At 50.0% G+C, this 15,052-nt stretch overlaps 1 protein-coding gene across 2 annotated transcripts in view; it reads left to right on the forward strand.

Annotated features, from left to right (window-relative positions):
* The first annotated feature begins 1,933 nt into the window (after positions 1-1,933).
* AK7 (adenylate kinase 7) overlaps positions 1,934-15,052 on the forward strand; it is a 60,588-nt gene continuing 47,469 nt past the window's right edge. The window contains exons 1-3 of one of the 2 annotated variants that reach the window (XM_028507605.2): positions 1,934-2,123; positions 5,711-5,899; positions 11,318-11,426. In XM_028507605.2, coding sequence (XP_028363406.1) covers positions 2,019-2,123; positions 5,711-5,899; positions 11,318-11,426 — 403 coding nt within the window. In that variant the 5' untranslated portion in view covers positions 1,934-2,018. The remainder of the gene's footprint in view (positions 2,124-5,710; positions 5,900-11,317; positions 11,427-15,052) is intronic. The other variant, XM_036013809.1, reaches the window with a different exon arrangement.

A 15,052-nucleotide genomic window follows, 5' to 3' on the forward strand; every position in this document is an offset into this window, starting at 1 on the left:
TCCTAACCTACCCGTATCTAAAATTCTCTGGAAGCCACCCCCTTATAACTATGGCACAAGCGCATTTACACATCACCAGCAATGTGAGAGGTAAGAATGAAACAAAGGTGAGATATTGCACAGTAGCATGAGCAGTTCATAACTTTCAAAGTACCTACCTGCTTCATATCAATAGGGAAGCTAAAATTCCGGAAACAATGCATCTGGTGAATTCTGGAATATTTGATCTAACAAATCACCTGAAAGAATGCCGAAAATACCCCATGGAGTTTTGTACTGGTCCTGCGTAAATATTTTTCTATTTAAATCGACAGCACTTTACCGTTGATGGGTTTGGTTTTTTTTAAAGAACATTGCTACGAGCAAGCCGTCCCCAAATTGAGTTTGCAGAATTTCAAAATGGTGATGATTTTATCAGAACAGAGGTTTCAATGAAACGTATGTAAAAAAGAAAAGGGGGTGGAGACAAAAACAAAAAACCAGGCCCTGCCTGGCTGGCGTAGCTCAGTGGATTGAGCACGGGCTGCGAACTAAAGTGTCGCAGGTTCGATTCCCAGCCAGGGCACATGCCTGGGTTGCAGGCCACGGCCCCCAGCAACTGCACATTGATGTTTCTCTCTCTCTCTCTTTCTCCCTCCCTTCCTTCTCTAAAAAATAAATAAATAAAATCTTTAAAAAAAAAAAAAAACAAAAAACAGGCCCCTACTGGGAGCAGCGTGCCTGAGGTCTCCAGGATAAAAAGGCATTCAGCTTGGAGACCACCACTGCAGAAGATGCTTCCGTGCTGGTCTTATCCACTCCTCACAGCCCTGTAGGCAGGTGTGTTCACTCCTGCTTCACGGCCGAAGTAACAGCCCCAGAAAGGTTCAAAGGTGGGCCCCAGTCTCCAGCAAACACCTGCAGAGCTGTGTCTCAATGCCAGGTTGTCTTCTGGAGCTCCTGGGGCACCTCCATTTTTGAGGCAATCAGTAGTTTAAAAAAAATAAAAACTGCTGTGTGTGTTAAATGTTTACATATAGCAAGTTCATGTTTAAAGCCCCAAAATATTTCCATGGCATCAGGCTATTCCGAGACAACAAATGGCAAGATGTAGCCCTAGTCCACCATGACCTTTGTGATGTGATGACCCCTGACATAAGTTGGATGTCATCTTTCCATTTGTCAGTTCATCTCGGCAACTGCATTGCACAATCTTACCGGGAAAGGTCAAAATCTAAATTTCATTCGTCCCTTTGTGGGTGTGGATAGTTGAATCCCCAGCTCAGCGGCCTCCAGCTGCCTCCATCCCACCCACCATGCCCACTCCCGGAGGTCTTCCAGAGCTGTTAGGAAACCACCCCTACACCAGCTGAGCCCCCTGCACCAAGCAGCAACTGGCTGCCCACTGGAGACCACCCACGCTGTCGTTCAGGTGTCCATCCAGGACCTGAAATTCCAAGGCAACGGCTCTTCTTTGCAGTAGAAGATTATGCCACGTCCTCCTGGTCAGACCATCCCACACTAACTTCGACATTTCGGGGGAGGCCAAGGCTGTAGGCTTTACTTTCTCATCAGGATCGTCAGTAGTTTCAGCCCTCGCTGTCAAGTGGGCACTCGGGCGTTTCCAGAGTCTCCAATGGAAAAGAAAAGGAACAGAGGACGCGCCCTGCCCGAGGGCACACGGCGTGCAGCAGGGCAGAGTGTGGCCCTGGCTGAGTGCACAGGGCGCGGCGGCAGTTAGAACTGGCTGGGGACACCCACGCGACTCCCAAGGTGGGTCAGAGCCGGAGGAGCGCGGGGAAGCCAGTAGCCCCGCCCCAACCCAGGAGCGCCCCTCCCAACACCCTAGGCCCCGCCCCAACCCCTGGAGCGCCCCTCCCAACACCCTAGGCCCTGCCCCAACCCCTGGAGCGCCCCTCCCTCCCAACACCCTAGGCCCCGCCCCCGGGGGCAGTGCCCAGCAGCCCCGGGGACCGCGATCCCGAAGCCTTGGCAACCAAAGGGACGCTTTCTCCTTAGCAACCAGCGCGGCTCCCACCATGGCTGAAGAAGAGGAAGGTGCTGCCCGGACGGAGAAAGTTATCCGGATCCAGAGGGTGTTTATAAACCTGCTGGACTCCTACAGCAGCAGAAACATCGGGAAGGTGAGCGGCAGTGGGTCAGGGCGGGAGGCTGCCCCCCAGCTCCGGTGCCACCGCCCCGAGTACCTGAACCCTGAGAGGCCCTGTGCCACGGGTGGGGGGGGCTCTCAGGGCCTCTCCCAAGGGAGGGTCCCTCGCGGCAGGCACTGCGAATACCTCCAGGGCCGCAGTCTGAATCCAGGCTAGACAACCGCCCCGCCTGGAAGTGTCCCCTCCCACCCACCCCAAATGAGTTCACCGGCGGAGCCCCAGCTCGCCCCCTGTTAATAAGGGGAAACCCGGGCTCAGAGGAAGGAAGGTACCGGCCCAAGATCACACAGTGAGGTGAGGACAGAACCTGGAAATGGAGCGCAGGTCTCTCTGACCTTCTGACTGGGGTCTCTTCCCACCCCACCGCCGCCTCTGAAGCAGGCCACTGATGCGACAAAGAAGCCCAGAATAGTCCCGGGGATGTACCGTACAGCGTCGTGAATACCGTCCATACACTGTAGTAACTACTGTGGTGCCAGGTGGGCACGGAAGTCTCAGGGGGACACTTTGGTCAAGGATGTGATTGCCTAACCCCCATGCTGTGCACGTAAACCTAATGCAAAACAGTACTGGATGCCAGCTGTAACTGAAGGACAACAGTTTTAAAACCTAAGTCCCGTGGTTCTCTCGCCCACAAGGCACTTGTCCTCCAGTGCCCCGTTCAGCACACGGTTGGAGCCTCTGGTGTGTGCCGGGCACTGTTCCGGGCCCCAAGTCCCCCCACGAAGCTCTGTCCCCTTCTCCACCCTTCACCCCTGGAAAGTGAAGATATCCTCAGAAAGAGGACCCTGGTGCCCTCCATCCTAAAATGCCCAGGTGCGAAAAGGAAGCCATGATTTGTATCATTCCCTGAGGAGGACGTGCTGATTTTCTAAGACTGCTGTGACAAATTACCACAACGTGGGGGGCAGAAAACAACAGGACTTATTCTCTCCCAGTTCTGGAGTCCAGAAATCCATAATCAAAGAGTCGGCCGGGGGGGTTACTGGGGAGGCCCAGGAGGGAATCTGCTCCGTGCTCCTCTCTCGGCTCCGGGGGGCCGCCAGCTGTCCAGGTGGCCCTCGGCTCACCGGCTCGTCACTCCCCCCCCACCCACTGCCTGCATCTCCACGTGGTGCTGCCCCCGAGGGTCTCTGTGCCCAGACTCCCCTCTTCTCAGAAGGACACCGGGCAGGGGATTAGAGCCCACTGTAGTCCGGCATAACTTCAGCTACAGCTGCAGAGACCCGTTCCACGTGGGATCAGACTGACACGTTCCAGGCGGACAGGCATTGGGGTGCGGCGGGGGGACTGTTCGACCCAGCATGCCATCTGCAGTTGTCAGTCAGAAATGTGTGGATTCTTAATAAAAAATAAATAAATAAACTCTCTCTATAGATTTAGATATATAATTTATAAAAACAGTATTTTTTAAAGATTTTATTTATTTATTTTTAGAGAGGGAAGGGAGGGAGAAAGAGAAAGAGAGAGAGAAACATCAATGTGCAGTTGCTGGGGGCCGTGGCCTGCAACCCAGGCATGTGCCCTGACTGGGAATCGAACCTGCAATGCTTTGGTTCGCAGCCCGCGCTCAATCCACTGAGCTATGCCAGCCAGGGCAAAAGCAGTATTTTTATGCAGCATGTCATTATGGTAAACAATATATATGTGATATCATATGTGTTGTAAATAATAGACAGCTACTAGGAGAGACTGAAAGCACATGGCCAGAAAAGGAGGAGAAGAAAGGACAAGGACAACCAAAACTAAAACAATACAATCGCATAATATTTTTAAAGAAAGGAAACATGAAAACCACAGGCGTAGTATGAACTCCTTCGTGGCTTTCAAAACGACAGCTGCCGGTACAGAAAAGAGAGGTAGGTGGGTCACCTATACATAGAAAGCCTCTCGGAGGATACGCACCAGGGACGCAGCCCGCAGCACCTCTGCAGGGTGGGGCCCCCTCAGGGCACCTGCCCATTGGTGGGCACGGACAACCACGTGCTGGGTGAGACCAGAAAAACGCTGCTGCCCTCAAGGTGGCGGCCTCTCCTGGGCGAAGACCGACAACCACTCATTTGTAGAGTCCACAAGATGTCCCAGTGTGTGGCAAGTACTCGGAAGGAAAGAGGACATCCCGTGCTGACCTTGAGCGAGGCAGCTGCTTCACAGAGAGTCGCGTGAGAGGACTCTCCAGTCTGACACGGGCTGAGGGTCAAGCCCGAGGCACTCGTCCTCGGGCGTCACGACAAGGGCAGAGGCTCCGAGGTGGCAGGCAGGCTGGTGTTTTCAGAGGCCAGAGTGGCCCAGAATGGGGGGGGGGGGGGGGGGAGAAGCAGTGACCCGGAGCTCTGGGGCTGATTTCACTGGTGCAGGAGACACAGTGCCCAGGGCCCATGAGACTTGGGGGCCCACAGAAAGGTTTCCACTTCTTTGAAAACCAGACGGAAGCAACTGAAATCTGAGGCTCAAAGATTATGCTTGTCTTTATAGCAAAACACATATCAAGTATAATTTTTAAAGGGGTTTTTATTATTCATTTATTTATTTTTAAAGAGAGGACTGTAAGGAGAGACATCAATGCGTGGTTGCCTCTCGTGCGCCCCCTACTGGGGACCTGGCCTGCAACCCATGCACATTCCCTAGACTAGGAATCGAACCAGGGAACCCTTTGGTTTGCAGGTCGGCACACAGTCCACTGAGCCACACCAGCCAGGGCTTAAGTATAATTTTTAACATTTTTCTGTGGAGGAAAGGGCCCATGAAAGTCAGAATGCAGCCCCACTCCACACCACAGCAGTGCCCCACAGGAGCTCGGCACTCCACCGATATTTCTTGCCCAGATAGCGAAGAAGAAGAGTCCAGGGCAAAGGCCCAGATCACGTGGGGTCAGGAGCTGGGCTTATCTCCCCAACCCCACGAAGGCCACTGGGGAATATTTAAAAAGGGAGGTGACACGGTTGAGATCAGAGAGAGGGGAGGAGGAGAACTTCTCTCCTGTTGACCTCTGATTGCTCTTTAACAGCGTAGCTTTAGAATACAACTTCTCATTTGCCGAGGTATTTTTTTTTTCAAAGACTTATCAACAGCAGGATTTTCTGGTTATTCCTTAACTAACCAGGACCTCTCCTTCTCAAATGGCAAGTAATTGCTGTTGTCTGTACTGATAACCTAGAAATATAAAGCCCCAGTGAGAGGCAACAAGCGTCTCCTTGAGATCCAAAAACAAGAGCTGCTTGGGAGTCACTGATTCCAGGAGAAGGCCAAAAGTGTTCAGATTAGGGGGGGTGGGGGGCAAAGGGGTTTTATGAGAGAGGGGAGGGGGGATGGTCACGTGAACAGAAGGAAGAATGTCTATTGGTGTTACGACGCCCAGGAAGGAGTTTCCAGGGGTGCAGATAGGCTGAGTTATCCCTGAGCTCTACAGGGTGATGCTGCTTATTCTAAAGAATGGATTGTATTTCCACGGGTGGCCCCTCCACCAACTGCCACTAAGGCCAGTTTTTAGACCCGCCCTTCCTTCACTGCCCTTGCTCCGAGCTGTTCGGAGGATCGGGGGAATGTCTCTTGTCTTGCAGTTTCTCTCCAACTGTGTAGCCGGGGCGTCACTTGAAGAAATTACAGAAGAAGAGGAAGAGGAAGAGGAAAGCGGGTTGTCTCTGCCGGAAGCCTCCTCATTCAAGCTGAAGGAAGGCACGTTCCAGATCGTGGGCACGATCTCCACCCCGGGAGCCCCGAGGCCCAGCTTCGCCCTGGAGACGTACTCCGTGAGTCCTCGGGGCCCCTCCTGAGGGCAGACAGAGGGGGGAGCACCACCGTCCCCCTCGGACCTCCCCACAGGGTTTCTGGGTCCCTCTCCTGCAAAATGTGGGGGCCAGGGAAGGTGAGGGACAAGGTGGGGGCTGGTCTTTGTCCTTTAAAGGAGAATGACACCATTGTTGCTACTTGAAAGAATTGAAATGAGATATTCTTGGAGAGTATGAACCTAATTTGGACTTTATTCTGCCGTGCTTCATCCCAGTACCACTCAGGGCCACGGGCGCGTGCTCTTTGTGAACAGAAAAGCGCCTCTGGTCACAGGCCACTCAGGAATGACATGCCATTGCATTGCTGTCTCGCTGAGACACGTGGCTGCCTCCACATGGCAAGTTCCACGCAGTCCTTGTCCTGAGACATTTCAGTACCTCCAAGAGGGGTGTCCCTCCCAGGCTGTCGTCTCCCATCACCCTGCCAGATGCAGCTTTGCACACTCTGTGCCGTGGAACGGACTCTCCTCTTCCCTCCCCAGCCAGCCCTATTCATCCTTCCGGATTGAACTCAGGGTGTCATCTCCTCCAGGAAGCCCTCCATCATTTTTACTTCTCCCCCACTCCCAGTTAGGTTTCTGAGCCATTTTCTTGTACACCACAGCATTCTTTACCTGCATCAGTCATAACACTTTCTCTCTTTTTTAAAAAAATGCTTTATTTATTTATTTTTAGAGGAAAGTGAAGGGAAGGACAAAAAGGGAGAGAAACATCAATGTGTGGTTGCCTCTTGTGCACCCACTACCAGGGACCTGGCCTGCAACCCAGGCATGTGCCCCGACTGGTAATTGAACCAGTGACCCTTTTGTTCATAGGCCTGCATTTAATCCATTGAGCTACACCAGCCAGGTATATAAACTTTTTTAAAGATTTTATTTATTTATTTTTAGAGAGGGAAGGGAGGGATAAAGAGAGAGAGAGAGAGAAACATCAATGTGCAGTTGCTGGGGGTCATGGCCTGCAACCCAGGCATGTGCCCTGACTGGGAATCGAACCTGTGACACTTTGGTTAGCAGCCCATGTTCAATCCACTGAGCTACACCAGCCAGGGCTGTAAATAAATTTTTTTCATAAAATAAATTCAATTTCCCCCAGAGCTCCCTCCTTTCTCATAACAGTTGTCCTTCCTGAATCTCACCCAGACCCACAGCTTCCGCTGCCCCATACAAACCAGTGCCTTTCAAATCTGCCTCCAGTCCTTTGACCCACGAATCCAACTGCCTTCTAGCTCACTCTCCCCATGTCCTGCAGTCCCTTCTAAATTAATACACCCCCAATTAAACGTATGCTCCCCTACAAACCCACTCTGTTCTTTGTACTCCTCAGTTTTATGAAGGACCTTGCTAGCTACATCAGTTTGGGCTGCAGGCAATAGAAAAAAGGCAAGAGGCAAGGCAAACCATCTTAATAAACAAGGAAATTCATAAGCTTATGTGGCTGATAGTCTCAATAAAGCACCGACTTCAGGACTGGCATGATCCAGGGGCCTCAGCTCCTTTTCTTGCCCCTTCCTGGGTGCTGCCTCTCTCTGGGGTGACTTCATGATCATGCCATCGGCAAGGCTACAGCAGTCCGGAGCCTTAATTCATACACAGTAACATCTGAGGAAGAGAGCTCCCAGAAGCTCTCAGGGAAAGGAGGATGGACATTCCGGCAGCCCTCCACAAGCATCTCCTTCAGTCTCAGGGTCTTGAATTGAGTCACATGTCCACTCCTGAACCAATCACCCATGCTGAGATCAGTAAGGCCCAATAAGGAGCTAGAGGCTGGAGCTAGTTCCCGGGGCTGAGAAGGGGAGTATCTGAACTACACTGGGGTTCTGCTGGAAAAGAGAAAGAGGAGATGGATGTTTGCAGACCACCACCAGTGTCCTGTACACCATCCAGCATGCACGCGCCCCACCACAGCTGAAAGCTAGGCGGGCTCTATGCTCCTCCCGCCTCCAAGACCCTCTTTTGTTTGTTTCTATCTTTTTTTTTAGATTTTATTTATTTACTTTTAGAGAGGGAAAAGGAGGCAGAAAGAGAGGGAGAAAAACATCAATGTGTGGTTGCCTCTCTAAAGCTCCCCGACAGGGGACCTGGCCCGCAACCCAGGCATGCGCCCTGACTAGGAATCAAACCAGCGACCCTTGGGTTCGCAGGCCAGTGCTCAATCCACTGAGCCACACCAGCCAGGGCCTGTCTCCTTACCAGCTCTCTAAGGGGCATCTCCTTTCCCAGAGCCATTTGATTTAGTTCGGATCCCCATCGTCTCCGACCATTCACACCAGCACCCGAAGCAGTGCCTGCGGATTGAGCTCCCAAAGACTCCGCAGAGGAACACAGAGCTCACAGCCTAACAGAGCCCCTGGGACACAGACAGTTCGTTCCCCAGCAGCGCAGCAGACATGACAGCAGAGGTGTGTGCACAGCAGCGCCCAGAGGGCCCTGGAAAGGGCAGGTGCTGAGTTCTCGGTCTTATCTACAGAGCCAGACGAAGGGAGCTTCAAACACCCCTCCCCCACACACACACAGATGGAGGCCCCCTGACACCTGTGGTCTGGAGGCCTCCCGCAGCACAGAGTTCTGCCCACAGCCCTCTTTCCAGGAGGCTGGGGGCTGCTGGAGAAGTAGCAACTGAGGCTGAGCTTCTAGGACTGCGTGGATAAGGGAGACAAGGGGACAAGAAATGCCACCCAAGGGGAACCATGGGACTGTGCTCCTTTGACATAGGAGGCATCGGTATCGCAGGGGCCAAGGGGAGGAGGCAAAGGCGGTGTCAGGCGAGGGAGAGTGGTGGATGGAAAGGTTCCAGGCTGTTAAAGGCACCTCTGGCTGACTCAGCAAACCCGCTCCCCCTCCCTGAGCATCCCAGGCACTGCCGCCGGAGCTAGGATTCGCCCTGCCCACCCAGCCCCAGGGTCCCCTCTGGTGAGCCGTGAGCGCACCTTCCTCCAGGTCCTTCGAGTCGCCAGCGCTCACTACCTCTGCGACAGTGCCTTCCACATGGGAGGCTGCGGGGCAAAGCTGCACGAGCTGCACACCGCGCATGGGGGCGGGCTATGGGCACAAGTAGGGACCAAAAAGCATCCTGTTCCGCAGGCTCCAGTATGAGCCAGGGTGGATGCCTTTTGATGATTTTTCCACTAAGAGCGGGTTGCATTTATCTAATTTGTAGAAGAGCTTCATGTGTGCTTAGGTGTGCCCTTGTCTGCATTCTAGTCTATAATTATTTGTTAAAAGTTTTCCCAACAGCAAACACAATTAACAACAAAACAACACACACACACACAGCTCCCTAGTGTCAGCAACCTTGTAGAACTCCTTTTTGCCTCCATCCTCAGGGTCAAAAACAGGGCCCACGAATGTTTGCTGAGGGAACAAACGAGTGCACGAACGTGGTCACGCAGCACCTGGTCAGGACAACCGATCTCTGGACGTGTCTGTTTCCTCTGAAATCGCTCGGGCTGTGATTTAACAAGCATGCGCGTTTTCCTTTGGGGCTCCCTCTCCTGTGCTCTTCCAGGCTGGAACCGTAGAAGCTTTATCTTCTCTCTCTTGGATCACATCTGGAACACAGGTCTTCGATTTCTCCTGCGTTCTTTCTTCCTTTCTTCCACGTGTCCTTCCGGAATCTAGTCCAGTCCCGGGGGTACCAGGGGAGTAGTGTCCTCTCACATGGTCACGCCTCTGACGAAGTAAAAATTGAGGTTTGGACCAGCATTCTCAGAGTGGCTTCTCTCCTGCACGCTTAGTCGGGAAAAGACATCACACAGATGGTGTTACGGGTTGAACTGCATCCCCCCAATAAAAGACATGTTGGAGTCCTAACCCCCAGCGGCTCAGAATGTGACCTTGTTTGGAGACAGGGTCTTTACGGAGGAAATCAAGTTAAAAGGGGCTCGTGAGGGTGGACCCCTGATCCAGTAGGGCTAATAGCCTCATAAGAAGGGAAAGCCTGGACTCCGGCATCACCCAGAGAGAAGGTCATGTGACGATGAAGACAGAGAGCTGGGATGTGTCAACAAGCCCAGGAACACGGAAGATTGATGGTGAACCCCCAGACGCCCGGGGAGAGACATGGAGCAGATGGTCTCTCACAGCCCCGGAAGGAACCAACCCTGCTGACACCTTGACCTTGGACTGGTAGACTCCAGAACTGTGAGACACACATCGCTGTTGTTCAGACCACTCAGTCTGTGATACTTATTTACAGCCATCCTAGGAAACTAGTGTGGCTGGATAGCAAAGAACGCAGGGAACAAGCTGGAGAAATCAGCAGTCCATGCTGTTGAACTTGGCATGGATGCATTCACCTCGCCAAGGTAGTCCTCCAGGATTAATTTAAAAAGGCATCCACTTTTCTTTGGTACTCCAGCCAATTGTGGTAAGAGACCAAGTTTGAGCTGCAAGGTTCTGTTTTAATGCACCTCGTCAAGGGCCCATAGGGACCGTCGGATCCTCAGGACATGTGCAAGCGCTGGTTTGGAGAATGCGCGGTCCTCGCATGGCTATCTTAATCCCCACCGAGATATTGCTCCACTGGGAAATGGGCCGGCATCCATGCAGTGAGGGGGGACCAGCTGAATACCATGGTTACCACAGTTACTACTGTCTAATGGAAGAACTTTATATTTTTAACCATTAAAATGTATGTATTTTTAAAATACTCCCACTCTGGCTGATGTGGCTCAGTGGATTGAGCATCAGTCTATGAACCGAAAGGTCGCTGGTTCAATTCCTGGCCAGGGCACATGCCTGGGCTGTGGGCCAGGTTCTCCAGTTGGGGGCTTGCAAGAGGCAACCAGTTGATGTATCTCTCACACACTGATATTTTTCTCCCTCTCTTTCTCTCTCCCTCCCCTCTCTCTAAAAAACAAATAAATAAAAATTTAAAATAATAAAAAATAGAAATAAAATATTCCCAACAGTCAACTGTAATAAGATACCTTCCATCTAGAAGGAGAGCAAACTGATTCCATCTCAAGGATTCCAAAACAATCCCCATAAATCACTCATCAGCACTCCTGAGTGATTCAAGACACATAATTGCTCGGATAATCTTGCCCAGAGTTGGAGTGGGGTTTCAATGCCTCCCACAATCTTTTCCAGTGTGTTCCAATTCTTCCCTTCTGCATTGGGATGCAAACAGCGTACCTAAGATCATGATGCGATTTTTTTCGACATCTATTCCCAGCTATTTTCATAAACTTCTTTGTTCCTTGACAACTACACACAGAAGAGAGCCCAGATTTCATTTTAAATAGACATCCTTCCGCAAACGTTTTCCGTGGGGCTCCTCAGCACAGCGTATCTGATTTGAAAATTGCCGTTCCATCTGCACATTAAGGGCACTTTGTTAGCTTCTGGAACAAACGCCTATCAATTCCCTTTTCAGGACATCTCTCGAGAAGAGCTCCTCATGCACCTGCTGGAGAGTGATGTTATCATCTACAACATCACTGAGAACGCAGAGCAGGCGGAAGAAGCCGTCTGGGCGGTCTCCGGTCAGTGAGGTGACCCTTTTATCTCTGGGGACACCACTTTTGTGTAATTTCCTTTACCTAAGAGGCATCCAATGAGCACTCGGCAAATTAGGAGCATTAGGAGAAATGACCTGAGAATGACCTAAAACACAGATTGAAACCAGGCTGGTAGATATGCCCGGGAACGAACTGGGTTAAAAGATAAACAGCCCCCTGGCTGGCACGGCTCCGTTGGTTAGAGCATTGTGCTGTGAAGCAAAAGGTTGCTGGTTTGATTCCCAGTCAGGGCACATGCCTGGGTTGCGGGCTCAGTCCTGGTCGGGGTGCATATGAGAGGCAACCAATCGATGTTTCTCTCTCACATTGCTGTTTCTCTCCCTTTCTTCCTCCCTTGCCCTCTCTCTGAAATCAATAAGCATGTCCTCAGGTGAGGATTTAAAAAAAGATAAATGGGCCCTGGCTGGCGTAGCTCAGTGGATTGAGCGCGGGCTGTGAACCAAAGCATCACAGGTTCGATTCCCAGTCAGGGCACATGCCTGGGTTGCAGGCCATGGCCCCCAGCAACCGCACATTGATGTTTCTCTCTCTCTCTCTTTCTCCCTTCCTTCCCTCCCTAAAAATAAATAAATAATTAAATTTTAAATAGGTAAATGGGGACATATTAAAATTTTTTTTAAAGATTTTATTTTTATTTATTTATTTATTTTTAGGGAGGGAAGGGAGAGAGATAGATACAGAGAGAGAGAGAAGGAGAGAGAGAGAGAAACATCAATGTGTGGTTGCTGGGGGTTATGGCCTGCAACCCAGAAATGTACCCTGGCTGGGAATCGAACCTGGGACACTTTGGTTCCCAGCCCGTGCTCAATCCACTGAGCTATGCCAGCCAGGGAGACATATTAAAATTTTTAAGAGTGTATTGGAGCAAAAAAAATTAATTCAAATTAGGTAGCACCAAACTGGGAGTGGTTAGGAGGACCCCGTCAACTGGAGCTAGGGGAAGGCTCTTATAGAGAAAAGCTGGGAGCGAAGCAAAGAAATGATTTGACTGGCTATAGCTCAAGCAGTTACCTTATTTGGAAGAGGTTGGCTCTTTGTGATTGGTTGACCTTATGTTTTGATTTCTCAACCCCGAGCCATTTACTGGCTTAGGTTTGGTTTACTGAAGCAGCCTGCAAAGATGTCAGAACCACCCCAGTCTGACGGGCCTCCTTGTTTAATTATTTTAACCAAGGAGGTGAAAATATTCTGCAGAATAGAATATTTTGAATCATGAAAAGAAACGAAATGTTAACTTCCCAAGTGTGACCTTTATTTATTCTTCGGGAACTGCTGAAGGAGGTGTGGTTGAGTATATTGGGCAGAGACAAAGACAAATAAGAAAAAGAGTGTCCCCCCCCGGCACTTGGGGGCCTCCAAGGGAGCTAAGGCACACGGGAGAGACTTGAACCAGGGTGAAGAATGGCTTCTTCACAAGAGAGTCATCGCAGGAGAGACGGGACTTGGAGAGCAGAGGAATTATGTCTAACTAGGAGGACTCAACACGTGTCCGTGACAGCAGGAGTCCCGGAGGGCTGTGGGGCGCACCTGCAGTTTTCGAAGGCTTTGGAAAAGGTGATGAGCTCTAAGGACCTCACGTCTGAGGGAACGAAGTGATGTCTAGCAGTTTGGTGCCTCGGAACCCATCTCCTCCTTAACTCAGGAGCTAAGAAGAAAGTATTACCAGCTTCTCTGAGTCATTATTCTAGATGAAGCCAAAAAAAATACAGTGCCTTACCTTCCAATACTTTTTACGCTGCATTACCTTTGTTCTAGGCAGTTGCAGTCCAGGGTCAGCGAACTTTTTCTGCAAAGGACCAGCGAGTGGATACTTTTGGCTTCCCAAGCCCCCTGCTCTGCCGTTCTGCCCAGAACAGAGCCATAGACAATATATAAATGAATGGTCTGTTCCCCCCAAAAAATGGTTTTAAAAAGCAGGCAGTCCTTTTGCCAACCCCTGAATAATATCAACGGCAAAGCCGTCTTTGGGCTTAAATTAGAGGAATGGATCCACGCCTCAGGAAGGCGGAGCCCGTTTGGGGGAACTGTGATGCAAAAGTGCGCTCTGTGGGTACATGGGGCTCCTGGGGCGCCTGGGATGGCTCATTGTTCGTTTATAACTTTGGGTCTAAATTTCATTCAATAAGCTGCAAATCAAGCACACGAACATAGCATCGTCTTCTGCGACAGAGATTTTATAAGCCTGCTTTGTGCATTTTGTCCCTTTGCAAATATTTACAGATGATGGATAATTGCACCATCTGAAATAATTGCACCCCCTAAAATAATAATCAGAGCTAATGCTTATTGAGTTCTTATTTTGTGCCAGGCTTTTGGAAATTGATTTTTCTGTATAATGTGCACTTGCAATTTTCTTAAAAATTTTAACATTTTTTTTCCAAAATAAAACCTGGACAGGTTTTGAAAATTTAAAAGCATAGCAGGGCTTAGAATACAAAATAACAGTTTCCTACATTTTCTTTCCATCCCATCTCTACTCCCCAGAGGAACCTCATTTAACCTATGTGTTCCTTGTAACCCATACAAATGCCTGCACGGGGGTCTTTTGATTGTGAATTTCAGACATTAACCACTGACTTCCTGCTACAACAAATGATCTTCAGACTCTCATGGGACCCCCCCCCCCCACACTCCCACCCAGTTCCCCTCAAGGGAATGTAACTGATTATCAAACTTGGATAACTGAAGGAGGAACACACCAAGGCACATCATAATTACATTAGCCAAGGTAAAAATGAAGAAGAGAATCCTAGAAGCAGCAAGAGATAAGGGGACAGTAACCTACAAAGAAGTCCCATCGGACTGTCCGCTGATTTCTCAAAAGGGACCTACAGACAAGAAGGGGCTGGAAAGAAGTATTCCAAGTCATGAAAGGCAAGGACCTACATCCAAGATTGCTCTATGCAGCAAAGCTTTCATTTAGAATGGAAGGGCAGATAAAGTGCTTCCCAGAGAAGGTCAAGTTGAAGGAGATCATCATCACCAAGCCCTTATTTTATGAAATGTTAAAGGGACTTATCTAAGAAAAAGAAGATAAAAAACATGTACAGTAAAGTGATAGCAAACTTACAATTATTAACAACCACACCCAAAACAAACACAAAAACAAACTAAGCAAACAACTAGAACAGGAACAGAACCACAGAAACGGAGATCACATGGAGGGTTAGCAACAGGGGAGTAAGAGGAGGAGAGAGGGAGGAAAAGGTACAGAGAATAAGTAGCATAGATGGTAGGTAGGAAATAGACAGGGGAGGGCAGGAATGGTGTGGGAAATGTAGAAGCTAAAGAACTTATGACACATGGACATGAACTAAAGGGGGGAGTGTGGGTGGGAGGGGTGTGCAGGGGGAGGGGAGTGAAGGGGGGAAATGGGACAACTGTAATAGCATAATGAAATATATTTAAAAAAACTTGGATAACTGCATTTCCTTTCATGAACTTAAAACTGTAGAGTATGTTTTACTGCCTCCTTCTCTATTCTAATAAAGAGCTTTATATAATTAAGAAAGTGTTACACCTCTAGTGGGTGGAAAGGTTTTACCTGCACTTTAGTCAGAGGCCCTTGGTTTGTCATCGGGGTCTCCTGG

This window comes from Phyllostomus discolor, chromosome 1 (genome assembly GCF_004126475.2).
Source record: "Phyllostomus discolor isolate MPI-MPIP mPhyDis1 chromosome 1, mPhyDis1.pri.v3, whole genome shotgun sequence".
NCBI lineage: Eukaryota > Metazoa > Chordata > Mammalia > Chiroptera > Phyllostomidae > Phyllostomus > Phyllostomus discolor.